Consider the following 18,643-nt stretch of genomic DNA (forward strand, 5'->3'; position numbering starts at 1 on the left):
AGCTGATTTGTCAGAATGAGAAATGTGGATATAAGCAGAAGTTGTAAAAATGTTAGTTTAGGCAAATGATTGGATCAGTGTTTGGAAATGGTTTGGTCATGCGGGAAGAAAGGAAGTATGATAGTGGGACTATAGAAGTCGAATTAGTTAAAAGTAAGGGTTAGAGAAAGAGACAGAAACCGCTGGATAGATGGAGTGAGAGAGTTATTGGAGAGGAAGGATCTTAATATCCTGCAAGGGCCAGTTGTGAGTAAGGCATTGGTGTGGGGTTGCATTATGTCGAGAGGTTAGATGTTCTACTGATGAATTTTTTTTTTTTTGTGCATAAAGCGGCAACTGTTGTAAAAGATTTCTACACAGGGCAGCCCGCCAAGTTTGAATTAACAGTGACGCTTGGTTTTTTTTCTCAGGAGCCACCCACTGTCAGGGCAGACGACTTTATAAATTGTATATATATATATATAAATATATATGCATACATATATATATATATACTTTATTTAATTTGTTCTTTTGATTCAAAATGGAATATTATATCACTATATAATATATAGTATATGCATACATATATATATATATATATATATTATTATATATATTTTTTTTTTACGTTTTTCCGTGTGTTTTAGTTTTATTTTGTGAGACCTTCGGTAATTTAGCCTTTGATTCTGAACGGAAAACGTAAAAAGAGGGAAAACAAAAGAATTTATACTTAGGGCTCTTGTTACTGAGGGAATATATACAGTGGGCAAATTTAAAGGAGTGTATTTATATGATATATGGCAGATTACTATCCTATTCCTATTGAATGAAACTGGGGATATTATATATCCACGAAATATCCCTCTGAAATATATATATATATAATGAAATAGACAAAAGAATAATGATTGAAGCTGCAATTGAGGGTGCCAAAGGAGTAATAAAGACTATATGCCGGCGCAAGAGGCGCACGGACATTAGACAAGGGAGATTTCTGGCTTTCTTTAAGAAAAATATTGACTGAAATGGGGCTCTTCCAGGGTAGCAGTGTGCAGAACGGTCCATGGATGACTTGCCATTTCCGAGGACGAGTTTCTTTCCATGAGATGCAATTTGAATCAAAAAGAATACAAGAAGTTGGGAAACGTTTTATGGGGCCAGGTGTTGGAGGACGCCACAAGTTCACTCCATACTTCCAGCCCGCGTGTGCGTGAGACGTGGCTTTTGCCTTTATCCCCTCCTAAGGGGCGTTCCATAAATGCTTTGATATTCTCTTCCAGGGAGGTTTTGCCTGTAGGAGAAACAGATTACTTTTTGCTGAAGGAAAGATCTTTATCAAAAATGGGAAACTTTAATACTTTGTTTTTAAGTCAAGACAGATGGTCTATTCGGGCCGGCTGGCAGTAAAATGAACAACCAACAATAACTTACGCTTTCAATCAAATACATATATTTATCATTCAAATAGCAAAATTAAAAACGCATATAAAATAAAAACAGGAAATATCTTCCATTTGAATCAAAAGAACAAAATTAAACGTTTTATGTTGGTTCCGACAGGAATATAAAACTTATATTACACACGCTACAAACATCTCAAGAAACCTACAATTTTCAGTCAAATACACGTATTCATTCAAAAAGCAAAATTAAAAAACGCAATAAAAAAACAGGAAATATCTTCCAGTTAATGAAGAGATGTGGTTCCGCCTACTTATATTTCCATTCCAAAACAAATTTAAAAAACGCAAAAAGAAGGAAATAACTTCGAGTTAATAAAGGACACGACACACCTGACTTCACCTTCGTTGTTTGACCATCGACCGCGTGTGTGTTTCTGGGTGGTGGAGTCAAGGACCTCCTCCTCCTCCTCCTCCTCCTTTGCCAGCTCCTTTCTTGGACGTCCTCCTCCTCCTTTCTTGACTCATTTCTTGGGCCATCTTCGTTCGAGGTGACGGGGGCAAGTGACCCTCGAGGATGTCAATATTGCGCTTGCATTAAGATGGAGTGACTTCATCATTGACGTTTGAATGACCTACTTGGTTGGTGAGTGTGTGTGTGTGTGTACGTGTGTGTATGAGGAAGTATATCGTCTTGTCTGATACGTGTAATAAGGTGTCGGTGCCCGTGTAGATTTTAGGCAGAATATTGTGCTTGTATTGTGATAAGGCAGTGCTTGAGCGTGTGTGTGTGTATACGTGTGTGTATTGAGGTATATCATCTTGTCTGATATGTGTAATAATGTGTCGTGACCGTGTAGAGTTTAGACAGAATATTGTGCTTGTATTGTGATAAGGCAGTAATTTTATTTTATTCACCTCTTGTAGGAAGGTTCGTTTTTTGAGCTAATGCGTCTCGATCCGCTCAAAGTCTGCTTGAATTCTCAAGGCCTACTCATCAAAATCTTAGTTCAGCTCCCGAAATGAAAAAAAAATCCGCCTCAATCCTACCCTTCCAGCCCTTTCGGTCACTTCATCTAGCCAACAGTTTCTCGGCGTTCTCATCCTCCCAAAATACCCGAATCATACACCTCAGTACATCTCGGCAATTTTCGCTTTTTTTCATTCATTTTGATTCAACAGCCATCCGCCCCCTTCCCCCCCCCTCTCTCTGTCTCTCTCCTATTTAGGGAATGGCTCTAGAAATGGCTAACCATCAGGCCGTCAGTAGACGTATAATTATGGGATGAGGCAGCAAGCCCCGTCATTTCACTCGCACGACCATAGATCATAATCAGGGTTTCACGTCCATATCTCACAATTCTTCTTCATATCAAAAGATTGACTTCTGGGCTGCTCTGTGAGGAAGAGCCCGTGCTGGCATAAAGCCAGGCTTAATAATAAACAACAATAGCAGCAGGCTAGACCCCATGACATAGTCTGGCCTTTTTTTTGGTACCCATTCAACTACTGAAGAGACTCAGCATTGCTTAGTTTTTCTTATCAGACGAGCTTCTTTCCTTCAGATAAGATGACCCCAGCTGTTACTTTCCAGATTCTTAACCACTGAGGTACTACATCCAAGTCTGTCTCAGATAGCTTAGATAGCATACTCGATGATCATCGCCCACACCATTATAATCATCATAGTTAATTTATCTTTGCTTGTAGAAGGTACAAGAACTTCTACTTATTCCATTGAGTGTCGAAAAGTATTGCTTGAATTTGCATAGGAAGAATCCATGGTAATTTGTGATAGAAAATATTAATTTTTGCGTAAATGAAAAGTGGGATTGAGAGAGAGAGAGAGAGAGAGAGAGAGAGAGAGAGAGGAAAAAGTTGGTTTAAAATGCTTGACTTGATTACTAATTGAGGAAGAATCAAATGGCAACACGTGATGGAAATATTATTCTTTTGTGTAAATAAACAGCAGGATTCAAATGAGAGAGAGAGAGAGAGAGAGAGAGAGAGAGAGAGAGAGAGAGAGAGAGAGAGAGAGAGAATCGCCCAAAATTTCCAGAGCTGTGCACTGGCGAGATAAGATGGCGTTGCATGAACACGTGTCTTGGTCGTCTCCTGAGAGACATGCCCTTGTCTAAGACCCAACTAAAGAGGAGGTCTTGCCCTTAGGTCCGCAACAATAGGAAGTGAGAAGCAAATAGCAGTGCGGCGAAGCAGAAGGAGAAAAGGAAAATGGAAGAAGAGAAAAAAAATCTTCCTGATTATTCCTCGCAGTTTTGCTTTCCAGGGGCCTGGTCTTCGGGCCGGGGGGCGGGTTTGGTGGAGGGAAGGTACTGGAATTGGAGTAGGGGACTGCTGTTTAAAACGTGGCCTGGAATGGAGGCTGGAATGTTAGAAGACCCCCCTTAAAGTGTAAGAGAAAGAAAATGTCATTGCCTGGGTGCAAAATTTTTTGGGGGGGTCATTTTGATTTCTTCTGTGTTAGTATTATTTTCTGTGCTATGTTTTTATGTTTGGATTTCACTAAGACATCTTTTTTGGGAATGCTGGAATTCTGTTTCCAGTGACAGTCTGAGATAATATGAACTTGTGTAGTGTACCAATCAAATTGCAATATATTTCTGTGTGCGTTGTATTTTAGTCTTATGATGATGATTTCAACTAAGATATCTTTCTTTGGAATACTGGAATTCTTGTTTCCAGTGACAGTCTGAGATAATATGAACTTGTGTACTAATCAGCTTGCAATATATTTATGTGCGTGTTGTATTTTTGTCTTTTGATGATGATTTCAACAAGATATCTTTCTTGGGAAGACAGGAATTCCTTTTCCAGTGTTGCTTTGAGGTAATATGTACCAATTAAATTGCAATATGTTGCGAGTTTGCATTCATGTTCATGATTAACTGCCCTAAATATATCCTCTGTGGCTTTTTACAGTTGAAGGGAGTGCGCCCTTATCGTCTGATCCGTTTAAATGGATTTTAATTAAATGGAATTAGAGCAGAATTAGAGTTTGTTTGGGATGAGTTTTATCGGCCATTCATTGTGAGAGCTAGTGTAGGTGTAGTGAGATTTTCTTGTGCTTTTTAATGAAATTGAATGGTGCGATTAATCTGGGGCGTTATAGGATTCGCTTGTGCTTTATTTTATTGCTTTAGACTGTTAGAGTTTATTGTTGGGTGTTGTCGGTGACTTCTAAATAATGGGATAACTGTGCCAAAGGCCTTTGATATTTCATTGGCTGATTCTTAGATCTTGTTGAATGAAATTTGAATACTGGAATGATAAAATTCTCACGATTTATAATAATTTGGAGTCCGTAGGGCGGCTAGTGCCGTCAGTGCATCTCATGCGGTGCACTGTAGGCATTAGTTAAGGTTCTTTGCAGCGTCCCTTCGGCCCCTAGCTGCAACCTGCTGTTACATCCCCCACACCTTTTTGCAGTCAGTTTCTGTTTCAGCGCTGAATGGCTTCAGAGGTCCCAGCGCTTGGCCTTAGGCCAAAATCTTATTTTCTATCCTTTAATGGTTTGGAGGGTCCTTTGAATATCCGGGTAATAAAAGAAAGCTTTGAGGCCTCTAAATAGCTTTGCTCTACTTGGGCCGATTCGCAGATCTTGTCGAATGAAATTTGAATATTGGACTGACATAATTCTCGCGGTTTATGGTAATTTATGAAGATCTTTTGAATATCGGAATAAGAATAGAAAGTTTTCACGACTAACGATAACTTCGAACTACTTTTGAGTATTTGGAAGTATAGCTTATGATGGACATGGTCTGCAGTGTCTTTGAAAGATTCAAGTTCTTTTTCTTTTGCCTGAAATTTATGCACATATATATCAACGCTGAATAACCTCATAGGTCTCAGTGCTTGGCCTTTGGCATGAATTCTTATTCAGTTCAATTCAATTTATGCGCATTTTTGCTGGAATCAAGGTTTAAGACCGAAGATATGATGGGCAGTGTTTTGAATTCTGGAATTTGAATAGGATATTATTGTTTGTAGGCTTATTTGACTGTTTTTGAGTTTATGGAATTACGAGTGTTTGCTCTTTATGATTGTCAGATGTTTGAGTGAAATTGAATTTGATGCTTTTTAGATTTTGAGTTTTATCTGCTGTGTGTGTGTGTGTGTGGATATTCTTGTTTTTTAACCTTGCTACACCCCGTGGGGGGGCGGGTAGTGCATAACTAGAGGTTCTTTGCAGCGTTCCCTCGGCCCCGAGTTGCAACCCCTTTCATTCCTTTTACTGTACCTCCTTTCATAGTATCTTTATTCCCATCTTGCTATCCACCCTCTCCTAGCAGTTATTTCAAAGTGCAACTGCGAGGTTTTCCTTCCGTTACACCTTTCAAGCCTACCTATTCTCAATTTCCTTTCCAGCGCTGAATGACCTCATAGGTCCCAGTGCTTGACCTTTGGCCTAAGCTCTGTATTCCATTCCATTCCATTTTCCTTTCTGTATTATTTCTCTTTTATTCACAGATTTGGGAAAATATTTTTCAGTTCTCAACTGGCGAATTTCCAGTAAAATACGAACGTAGCTTTCATTTTTTTTTTTTTTAAGTTTTTCGCTCCTTCCCTCTTTCCTCTTCATATATTTTCTTGTCACATCTCTTCACACTTGGGTTCACCTTTTTTTGGACGTCACCCCTCCCCCTGATCGTCACTGGGACGTGTTCCCTAGGCCTAGGCCCTGATTACTCTCTCTCTCTCTCTCTCTTTTCTTATCTCGTCTCGTCCTCTCTCTCCGCTCCGCTCTCGATTCGGAAAGATGCGGTTCACATGACCGCGTCATTGCTAAACTCACACACACACACTATATATATATATCTATATATATATATATATATATATATATATATATATATATATATATATATATATATATTGTATATGTTATATATGTATATACAGATAACTGAAATTTTCCTGTCTTCCAGTTTACCTTTAACAATAATGATCATGTATTTTTAGAATGGTATATCCCGCTCCTGTGACTGATAATTTCACCACATGCCATTTGTTACTCCTTGGAAAGTACATCTATCAGTGAATGTTAATCGTGTATTTCGTTTGTAAATATGCAAATGACCATTTTTAGTGGTCTGTAAAAGACAAATATTGTGACGGCGGTACGGGTCCGTCCGCACTTTTCTGCCCGCCCTCAGATCTTAAAAAAACTACTGAGGCTAGAGGGCTGCAAATTGGTTTGTTGATCATCCACCCTCCAGTCATCAAACATACCAAATTGCAGCCTTCTAGCCTCAGTAATTTTTATTTTACATATTTAAGGTTAAAGTTAGACATAATCATGCTTCTGGCAACGCAACAACACAGGCCACCAGAGAGTTTCATAGGCCGCGGCTCATACAGGATTATACCGAGACCACCGAAAGGTAGATCTGTTTTCGGTGGCCTTGATTATACGATGTACGGAAAACTCGATTGCGATTGCGCCGAAGAAACCTCGGCGCATTTTATACTTGTTTTTTTATTGCCTATGGCTCCAGTTCATACGAACAGTTATTCGATAAATTGTAACATTTGTTGCAGAACAACTGGACAACAAAGTTCAAGTCATTTTATCAATTATATTGATTATATGGCACGATGTTGAAAAACTAGTTTTAATCACTGTCTTTCTTCTTGGACGAGGTCGAGAAAAATCTGAAATTTGTCGTACGTTCGAAACACGACTAATTTCAACAAATTTCATTTTTGCTTTCGAGACGTTTCAGTACGAAGTTTTTCTTTCCCATTAAGGTGAAGAAAGCGCATTTGATTGCTGTTTAATTGGAAGACGTCCGCATTTTCCCAGATCGGACTTCAAATGATGTCCCTAGTTTGTTGTTGAAATGAGTTCAGTTTGGTGTTGAAGCAAATTCAGTTTGGTGTTGAAGTGAATTCAGTTTGGTGTTGAAATGAGTTCAGTTTGGTGTTGAGTTGGTGTTGAATTGAGTTCTTTTTTTGCTGAAACGAGTTCAGTTTGGTGTTGAAATGTATTCAGTTTGGTGTTGAAATTAGTTCAGTTTGGTGTTGAGTTGGTGTTGAAATGAGTTCATTTTTTTTAAACGAGTTCAGTTTGGTGTTGAAATGAATTCAGTTTAGTGTTGAAATGGGTTCAGTTTGGTGTTGAAATGAGTCCAGTTTGGTGTTGAAATGAGTTCATTTTTTTGTTGAAACGAGTTCAGTTTGGTGTTGAAATGAGTTCAGTTTGACGTCGAGTTGGTGTTGAAATGAGTTCATTTTTTTTTTTGTTGAAACGAGTTCAGTTTGGTGTTGAAATGAATTCAGTTTGGTGTTGAAACAAATTAAGTTTGGTGTTGGAATGAGTTCAGTTTGGTGTTGAAACGAGTTTGTGCTTGACACTAAACTCGATTTCTTTTGTTAGACAATATAGACACTTTAAAGGATAGATGTTAAGATTTTGTGCACCAACGCCATCAAAGATTTTTAGCCCTCCTGACAAAAGGCAATTTCGGCTATTCCCTTCAATTGGCTTTCATCGAACGTCGACAGTCTGTTAGCATTCCTCGTTTTGACTTTCTCGAGGGTCATTGAACTCATTGAATCCAAAAGGGGTATTAATGATCCTTCGAAGTGTTGTTACTTTGATGCACTTTGGTCTCACCAGCATGGCCGCCGTGCCCCGTTCCTTATAGTGATAGCTTGAATAATGTAATTGTTGCCAATTGAAGTCGTTGATCACTCGGCAACCTCAGTTTCCATGAGGAGGTTTATCAAGAATTCTTTAATTTTGTTTCTTGTGGTCCACAACATTATAAGTACTCCTTTCGCCCTCGTGGCTTCATTGAATAAGTATCTCATATCAACCCTCAATTTGCTATTGTTCATATGGTCATGGTGTGCGTACAACCAATGCGAGTCGGCCATGGCAAATGTAGTTAAGGTGATTACCAAACCTAGAATTTAATTTTGAGATTAATTTTCATAATTTTCATCTTACAGATTTGAGTTCAATTTTCTTCCTTCTCACGGTCGGGGAGATTTGTGCCAATTCTCTCAAGAGGCGATTTTCTTTTCGCAGTCAGCGTCACTCGAAGAGAGAGAGAGAGAGAGAGAGAGAGAGAGAGAGAGAGAGAGAGAGAGAGAGAGAGAGAGAGAGAGAGAGACGACCCGGTTTCCCTCCCAAGGCCAGTTCATGCTCCAGTTTCATTTAAATACTTTCACGCCAACTTTGGCCCGTGCCTGAGATTTATTATGCGTTAGGATTTGGCGAATGGGTCTTTCCACTTCTTTTTTTGGTTTGGCCTTTCCCTTGCCCTCTCTTCCGGTAGGGGGTTATGACCTTCAGTGCACCTCACGCGGCGCACTATAGGCATTACTTAAGGTTCTTTGCAGCGTTCCTTCGGCGCCTAGCTGCAACCCCTCTCATTCCCTCCGTTCATAATCTCCTTCCATCTTGCTTTCCGCTCCCTCCTAACAATTGATTCATACTGCAGCTGCTAGGTTTTCCTCCTGTTACGCCTTTCAAACCTTTTTACTGTCAAATTTCCTTTCAGCTCTGAATGACCTGGTAGGTCCCAGCGCTTGGCCTCTGTCCTAAAGCCTATATCCTACCTATCTATCTATAGGTGGCGAATGGGTCTTTCCACTTACTTTTTGGTGTAGCCTTTTCCCCTGCCCCGTCTTGTCTGTCAGCTGGGAGGCTGACTTTATTCCGTCTCACGGAAGCCAATTCCTTCTTCTTACCAGTTGCTAAGTGGGTGACTGAGTGACAGGTTTGTGGACTTGTAAATAAATGACGCTCAAAACAACCGTTAATATTAATTTATCATCTTCTAAAAATATCCCATGAATATTTTTAGAATGAGAATGAAATTGGCTATTTAGAATGTTGCAAGTTTTTAGTCTTAAGGAACAAGCCCACCAAAGGGTCCACTGACTCAAAATTCGAAGAATATGTTGTTCATTCGAAAGCAGTGACAGAAGGTAACGGGAAATACAGAAAGAAGAGACCAGTTATTAAAGAAAATAAATTAACGAATAAATAAATGAATAAATAAAAATGGAAGTAAATTGTCAAAGATAGAAATTTATTGTCATTTATCTTGCGTTTTATGGATTGCATTACTCTGTACTTTTGGTTAGCCTGCTTCGTCATGGCTTCTGAATTGGCCACGTTAGCAATTACTTTCACTCCCGTTATTTTTTTTAAAAACTGTATTCTGTGTTATACCAATAATTATCATTTATCATTGATTTCGTGCATTATATATATATATATATATATATATATATATATATATATATATATATATATATATATATATATATATGTATTTCTATATATATATAATATACATATATTTATTTATTAATACATACAATATATTTATGTACATAAATATATGTATATATATATGTATATATAATATATTATTACATTATATATATATATATATATATATATATATATATATATATATATATATATATATATATATGTATATATGTGCATTATATGGAAAGAGAGTTTGGTATTATCAGATTGTTATGTCATCTCAGTTTGGTGATGAGGGAATGGAAATTACCATGCCAGTTTTAAGGTTAAAAATAATAACTGAGGTTGATGAAGTGAGTTTGAATGTTAAAACATAAATTTCGAAGTCTTTAGTATATAGTGAAGTGACCACTGTGTTACGGCGGGTGTCGAAATACCCACTGCCCAATTTTAAATGAGAGGGAATGACAAGAGACCTGGTTTAAAGTGCACGAGTGCCCGTTTCGTAATTGAACGAAGCAGGCCCCCCTCGAAACGTCACGAATTTCACACCTGCCACATCTCGTTTTCTGTGACTCGTGACGGGATGACTGTTATAAAAAAAAAATAAGTTCTAGTCGAATGCGGATGTATATCAAGTTTCGCTGTTATTGGGATTAGTGTCACGTAGACTGGTAACTGTTATCTGCGTTTAAGGAATATTGCATTTTATATAACTGCCGTATTGATGTTTTGATGTCGACAGATATATATATTTTTTGTATGAAACGATATTTATTTATATATATATATATATATATATATATATATATATATATATATATATATATATAATATCTATCTATATATAAATATATATATACATTTATATATATATACATACAGTATATATATATATATATATATGCATTTATAATATACAGTATATATATATATATATACTATACATATATATACATATATAAATTATATGTAATAATATAGATAGATGATAGGTATATATATAGATAGGATATATTATACATTATAGTACTCCCATTATATAGGATAAATATATATATATATATTATGTGTACGCTAATATGCATATATATAGAAATAATATAGATTCCTAGATAGGGCCTGATACGTGATGATGGCAGATAAGCTAGGTAGATGACAGGTGTTAGATAGATAGATTATACAGTGCAGCCTTTGTTCAAGGACAAACAGGTCCCTCATTTCAGGTGTCCTTTAAGTGGCAGGAGAGAAGGGGCTGGAGTTCCTTCCCAGGGCCTTACCGGAACCTCTCTCTCTCTCTCTCATTAAGGTGTTCTCGGTAACTCTCTCTCTCCTCTCTCTCTTTCTCTCTCTGGGGTATTTAAGTGGCTTGCTCATGTAAAAGTCTCTCTCTCTCTTCCTCTTCTCAGATTTGAACTCTCTCTCTCTCTCTCTCTCTCTCCCCACACATCAAGTGAAATTATATACAGTATGAAAATCTTGTTCATAAAAATTCTATAAGGTAAACCGTTCTATCTCTCTCTCTCTCACTTCTCTCTCTCTCTCTCTCTCTCACATAGGTGAAATTCCTCTATGAAATCTCTCTCTTCCCCTCTCATATAGATAAACCAAATTCATTTGAAATTCTCTCTCTCTCTTTCTCTCCTCATACATCATATAGATCTCTATCCATTCATTTGATAAACCTCTCATTTGAAATCTCTCTCTCTCTCTCTCTCTCTCTCTCTCTCTGTGTGTCTCTCTCTCTCTCTCTGTGACTGTGTTGGGTGTGTTGGGGTTCTGTGCCAGTGGTCTGATCGATATCATTACTTAGTGGTTGTAGCCAAATGAAAATAGCTGGCTAACAGAATTCTTTGTAGAATGAACTGCCAATACGCACTGTTTAAACTCGATGAACCTGTTTGCATGCGAGAAGTTTGATTGATTGAATGAGTTAACACGTAATAACCTAGTTGTGTTGACCAAGTATCGTTGACTCAGAGGGAAAATATGTGTTCTACAAAGTTCCCCAATAGTGAATCGTTAAATATGACGGGATAAGACGGGGAGTTCGCGGCCGATACTGCCATTTTGATGTGTTTGTAAGTTGGTTGCTTCAGACTGCTTTATGCCAGTCAGGCCCTTTCTAAATAATGGTCCATAGTTGTGGTAAGGCGTCTGTGGGAATGAAAGGCCTGTTGTGGACTTCTGGATCCGCCCTACCAAACGAGACGTGTTGCCAAGAGGAAGAATAGGGTCAGGCGATGTCTAGACCTTGGGGTCAGATTAAGAATCAGGCAAAAGTAGTCCGCAGAATACGGAATGGTTCGTCATCAAAATCCCTTGAGGAAATTGGATAGGATGCAGTGGAGGCCAGATTTCCTGATGGTCTTCGAGGTAGATAGATCCTTGTTGACCTTAAGAATAGAAAGAATTTATATAGAATATTAAACTTTTAGTTATTTACTCGATGAAGACCGTTATGGTGTAGAAGAATATTTTGTTGAGAAATGAGTGACGAAGATTGTGGCCCTACTAAAAGGTTGAGGAGGTTATAGACCCATTAAAATGGAAGAAAAGGAAAATGGTTATGTAACAACATTTTATATATTTTATAGTCTACCTTGTCATCAGGATATTTATCTTTTCAAGATACAAATTGCTTTTAAGACAAGTTGCTTCTTGTGTTCTTCCACTTCTGCCCCGTAGGGGGTAGGGCCGTCAGTGCACCTCACGCAGTGCACTGTAGGCATTGCTTAAGGTTCTTTGCAGCGTCCCTTCGACCCCTAGCTGCAACCCCGTTCATTTCTTTTGCTCTACCTCCATTCACATTATTTCTTCCATCTTACTTTCCACCCCCTTCTAACAATTATTTCACAGTGCAACTGCGAGGTTTTCCTTTGCAACCTTTTACTGTCAGTTTTCCTCTCAGCGCTGAATGACCTCATAGGTCCCAGCGCTTGGCCTTTGGCCTAAATTCTGTATTCAGTTCAGTTATATTCAGTTCAATTCACCCTTGCAACCTTCTACTCTCGATTTTCCTTTCAGCGCGGAATGACATCATAGGTCTTATCGCTTGGCCTCGGGCCTAAATTGTATATTGTATTCTATTCTGCCGCGTCTTTAGCGGAGTCAGCGACAGCGTTGCTATTTCATAGCACATCGTAGCAGACTTGATACTCGCTCACTTATCTTTCGGATTCCTCCTCATCAGCAGTCGTAAAACTTCAGACACATCAGAAGGTGTTTCGGGCGGTTCTCTCTCTGCTGTGTCTTCAGCGTCGAGATTTTATTGCTATCTTGCATACCTTGCAGGTTGCAGTATTTGTTTCCATTTGACATTTTTGTAAGAATCTGTACAGGTTTGTTTGTCATATTGATCAATGCGCTGACGTGGGCATAGATACTTGTGCTTGCGGTTGTACAAGATAGGCCTATGTGCCTGATGTATCTGTGTGGATGTATATTTTACGCGTTAATACATTTGCGGTTGTACAAATGTATGCCGTATATATACAGTATATGTATATATATTATATATGATAATGAGTGTTTTATATATATGTTATATATATATGTATATATATATATGTGTGTGTATATATATATATATATATATATATATATATATATATATATATATATATATATGTATATATATATATATAATGTATATATATTTCACATGTGTATGTATATATGTCTATGCATATATGCATGTGACACATTTGGTACATACGTACGTACACATGTATAACAATACACTTCATTTATTTAATGTGCCAATGCTGCGATATATGCAGTTGAGTATGCGTGTGTATGTGTGTATGTGTGGGACAGATATATGAATATACTTACTTTGTTCACACGTGTACAGATGTTTGTTCTACAAGCTATCAATCATAAACGCTCGATTTTTTCTTATTTTATTAAAGAAAATATATTTCTGAAAGTTCAGATTTCAAACACGTACAGTATATTGTAGGCTTCTCATATGAACCGCGTAATATCTGTCCCTTAATTCATACGACAAGGGCGGCGGATTATAAGCTTTCATTTTGACAATTACACTAATTACTGGAATTAGCGTGGTTTGTCATGCGTTGGACCTTGAGTACAACTGGGAGCAGAAATTAGGTCTCCCAGTTCATTACGTAATCATTAAACTGTTGGACTCTTGTTATTGGTGTTGAATATTTACGCCTTTTGTGGGATTGTTCAGGTAGATTTAATTGAAATGGATTTGGACTCTCTCTCTCTCCTCTCTCTCTCTCTCTCTCTCTCTTCCAATAGAGATAGTTCCGGGACTTGTTTATAATGGACTGAAAGATGTTATTGCCCTCGCTCTCTTTCTCTCTCTCTCTCTCTCTCTCTATGGAGATAGTTACAGAATTTGTTTGTAATGGACTGAAAGATGTTATTTCTCTCTCTCTCTCTCTCTCTCTCTCTCTCTCTCTCTCTCTCTCTCTCTCTCTGCAATATAGATAGTTCCAATATTTTTCTGTAATAGTATTGAAAATTTTATTGTTCTCTCTCTCTCTCTCTCTCTCTCTCTCTCTCTCTCTCTCTCTCTCTCTCTCTCTCTCTCTCTCTCTAGATATTCTATGATATGCTTATAATGGATTGGAAATATTTATTGCTCTCTCTCTCTCTCTCTCTCTCTCTCTCTCTCTCTCTCTCTCTCTCTCTCTCTCTCTCTCTCTCTCTCTCTCTCTCTCATGATACATTTACCTGATTACATTTCCCCTCATTGCCGTGATATAACCCAGGTAGGATCCTCACTCATATCCTTTTATCTCTCCTTCAACAGCGCTCACGGAGGAGGAGGCCCTTAGGAAGTCCGTCATTTCGCCAGAGGATGTCCTTAGACTTCCCAAAATTACAGAAAGTAAGTATCCTTCTGAGTGCCAGTATCCTTAGAGGATCATTTTTTATTTTTTTTTTTTTTAATGACGGTGGTGGGAGGTTATAGTTGTATCTTTGTTATATCTTCGTTATTGCTGTCTGTGTGTGGAGGTTGTTTTGGGGATGTTGTAGCGGTGGTTGTAATATGTCTTTTTTTCTTGTGTATGTATGTAATTATATGTATTTATATATATATATATGTATGCATGTATACATATATACTTTTATATACATATGTATGTATATATATGTATGTTACATATATGTATGTATGTATGTAAATGTATGTATATATATATTTATTGAAATATGTGTATGTATGTAATTATATGTAATATATATATATATATATATATATATATATGTATGCATGTATACATATATACTTTTATATACATATGTATGTATATATATGTATGTTACATATATGTATATGTATGTATGTATATAAATGTATGTATATATATATTTATTGAAATGTGTATATCTATGTCTGTATATATACAGTACACATACTTTTAAAACATATGTATGTTTATATGTAGTATATGTATATATATATATATATATATATATATATATATATATATATATATTTAAATACATACATACATACACACTTTATTTCGGACACCACAGCATGAACCTTAACATTACAAAAACGAACAGTTTTAATATCAAATTGTCCATGAGATCTTTCTTATGGCGTCATTAACACTTCATGTAATCGTCACAAAGCGTTAATTTTGCCACTCTGGAACCTTTGCCATTACGTTCTTTTTTTTTTTTTTGTTAGATTTCAAAGGACCCCAATTTTTTTGTCAAACTATGTCTTTGTGTCAGTTTTGTCACAGCCTATGCTAGTATGAAGTTTCAGTGCATTTCGTTTCATGTCAATCTTACATAATTTCATGTCATTCTTATAAACTCATGTCAGTCTCACGTAGTTCGGTACGTTTGTACTTACAAGGTATTCAAACATTCCAAGACATGACATTCCACTGCATTCTCCATCATCCAACTCTGTTATTTTGCGTCGTGATTTTTTTGCTTCCTCCTAGTTCCATGAAAGTGAACAGCACTCTGTGATGAATTACCACAGCGTTCTTTGTCATATTTCACAGCATTCTGTGTTATATTTCACAGTATTTTGTGTCATATTTCACAGCATTCTGTGACATACTTCACAAAATTTCGTGTCATATTTCCCAGTTTTCTGTGTCATATTTCAAGCATTCTATTTTTATATTTCACAGCAATCTGGGTAATTTTTTCACAGTATTCTGTGTTATATATCACAACGTTCTGTGGAAACTTCCACAAAATACCGTGTCATATTTCACAGCATTAGGTGAAATTTTCACGATAATCTGTGTCATATTTCACAACATTTTGTGTCAGATTTCACTGCATTCTGTGTTATATTTCACAGAATTTTGGTCATGTTGTGACATCCATTATTATAACTCATAACATTCAGTGTAACATTTCACAACATCCCATGTTAAAGGCTATCTCATCAGTTGTCATAACATTTCACAACATCCCATGTTATAACAAACCACAGATGTCTGTGTCATATTTTGATATGTTAAATTTTTTGTTGTTGTAATATCAGAGCGTCTGTCCCACCTAAGAATATTGCATTCAACCCATGTCACTGTTGCAAATCCTTGTGTCGTTAATGACTGGATAGTTACGCCAGATTGAATAAACAAATCAATCAAGCAGTTCCATTAGAAGAACGCTCTGTGGATGGACTTCAGAAAGATCAGGTAAATGTGAAATAAATGTAAAATATATTTTTCATCGACCTTTGCCATGCAAAATTTAATGTTGGCGTTAATTTTTTCCTATTTTATAAATAATGATGAGCTCTATTGTGCGTTTGGTTATGCTTAAATCGTGATGAAGTGGTAATAATGCATAGTTACTATATATATATATATATATATATATATATATATATATATATACATATACATATACATATATATATATAATATATATATATATATATATATATATATATATATATATATATATATATATATATAGTATATATATTAATATATATATATATATAATATATATATATATATATATATATATATATATATATATATATATATATATATATATATATATATATATATATATATATATATATATATATATATATATATATATGTATATATATATTATACACGCACACACAACACACATACATCATCATGTAAGGTACAGTACACGTGATGAAACCTACCATGAGCCACAAACGAACCCAGGCGTGACCAAGGTAACGTGACCTAGTCTCGGAACCTTTGGCAAACACTAAAGAAGAAATTGTAAATTTGATGCAATATTACGAGTCGATCACACCTACCCAGTCATTTAATATGCAAATACTTATGTTAATTAGTATGCAAATGGCTTGAAATAAGTGGTAGTAGATAAATTTTAGCCGGGGAGTATGAGCGCAATTGTAACAATCAGACCTCCACTTGTCGGAATTACCATAACTTGTATTTTACATATTTAATGCATTCCATTAAGTGGTAACACCATATAAGGTTTATTTGTTTTATTAATTCATTTGAAGTCTTATGGGATTAAATTAACGTCTCTCCAGATTATCTTTAATAAGTCACGTAAACTTGAAAGCCAGAGATGCTTTATGATTTCCCTACAATGTTAATGACTCCGATTTTGTTCTTATTTATTTATTTATTTTATTTTATTTATATATTTATTCAAAGATTTGGTATTTTCCAGTAGCCATTATTGTTTTTCATGCAAAGGCCGATGGGATGGGCAAACTAGCTCTCTTTGTCCAACACAGGCCAGGTAAAAACGAGAGAGAGAGAGAGAGAGAGAGAGAGAGAGAACAGAAACAACTGATCTTTCAATCCATTACAAGCAATCCAAACTGTTCATACTAGAAGAAGAAGAGAACCTCTTGCAATCCATTACAAGCAAATCCTAGTTAACTGTCTGCATTGAGAGAGAGAGAGAGAGAGAGAGAGAGAGAGAGAGAGAGAGAGAGAGAGAGAGAGAGAACAGTAAAATCTTTCAGTCCATTACAAGCGCACCCAGACTAGCTACACACACACACACACACACACACACACAGAGAGAGAGAGAGAGAGAGAGAGAGAGAGACTACAAGAAAAAACTATGGGAAATCGAAGTGTCCTTTCATGTTCGAGGGCAATGAATACTCCTATCCTTGTCATTGATTTATTCCACATTCGTTGTATTAAACAGAAAAGTCGTCCAAAAGCAAATATGTTCTTGACGGTTCAATAGTGAGATTTGACGACGATAACGCGGCAATAATGATAATATGCAGTGGTGGATGATACTTCGTATATTAGTCGTCATGCAGAATTTATTTTCGTTGACATTAGTAATGATAGTTGTGAGTAGATCGTGCTAATATTATGAAAAGTTTTATATCTTCTTACATTGAACATATAAGCTAACCGGGTCAGAGTTTAGGAGGAAGGAATTTCAAGCACACGGGCTGTATATTTTAAAACAGTTTAAAACATTTATATTTTAAAACAATTTTATTTTAAAATATTTACATTTTAAAACATATTTTAAAGCATTTATATTTTAAAATGTATATTTTAAAAATTTACATTTGAAAGCATTTATGATTTAAAACATTTACATTTGAAAACATTTGTTTTAAAACATTTACATTTTAAAACATTTATATTCTAAAACATTTATATTTTAAAATATTTATATTTTAAATCATGTATATTTTAAAACATATTTTTAAAATTTATATTTTAAAACATTCATATTTTAAAACATTCACATTTTAAAACATATTTTAAAACATTTATATTTTAAAACATTCATATTTTAAAACATATTTTAAAACATTCACAGTCACTGATTCTTGGCATCATTGTTTAATTGCGGGATAGAAAGGACACAACTTCAGATTTAGCCTATACAGTCAGTTACCAGCAGATACTTAAAGTTTTGGGCTATTCAATTAGACGCTAGAGATTCTCCCTTCAGAACTTCTCTGATACTGAAGAACAATTTAATTAAGAAAGCTATAGTGCCCTAAAATGGAAAACTGCAGTATCTGCAAAATTTT

At 36.0% G+C, this 18,643-nt stretch overlaps 1 protein-coding gene across 1 annotated transcript in view; it reads left to right on the plus strand.

Moving 5' to 3' along the window:
• The window catches only part of unc-119 (unc-119 lipid binding chaperone), a 133,981-nt gene that overhangs the window by 19,782 nt on the left and 95,556 nt on the right, over positions 1-18,643 (plus strand). Inside the window, exon 2 of the mRNA XM_067096608.1 lies at positions 14,426-14,503. Within this exon, the coding sequence (XP_066952709.1) occupies positions 14,426-14,503 (78 nt within the window). The remainder of the gene's footprint in view (positions 1-14,425; positions 14,504-18,643) is intronic.

This window comes from Macrobrachium rosenbergii, chromosome 53, assembly GCF_040412425.1.
Source record: "Macrobrachium rosenbergii isolate ZJJX-2024 chromosome 53, ASM4041242v1, whole genome shotgun sequence".
In the NCBI taxonomy this organism is placed as follows: Eukaryota; Metazoa; Arthropoda; class Malacostraca; order Decapoda; family Palaemonidae; genus Macrobrachium; species Macrobrachium rosenbergii.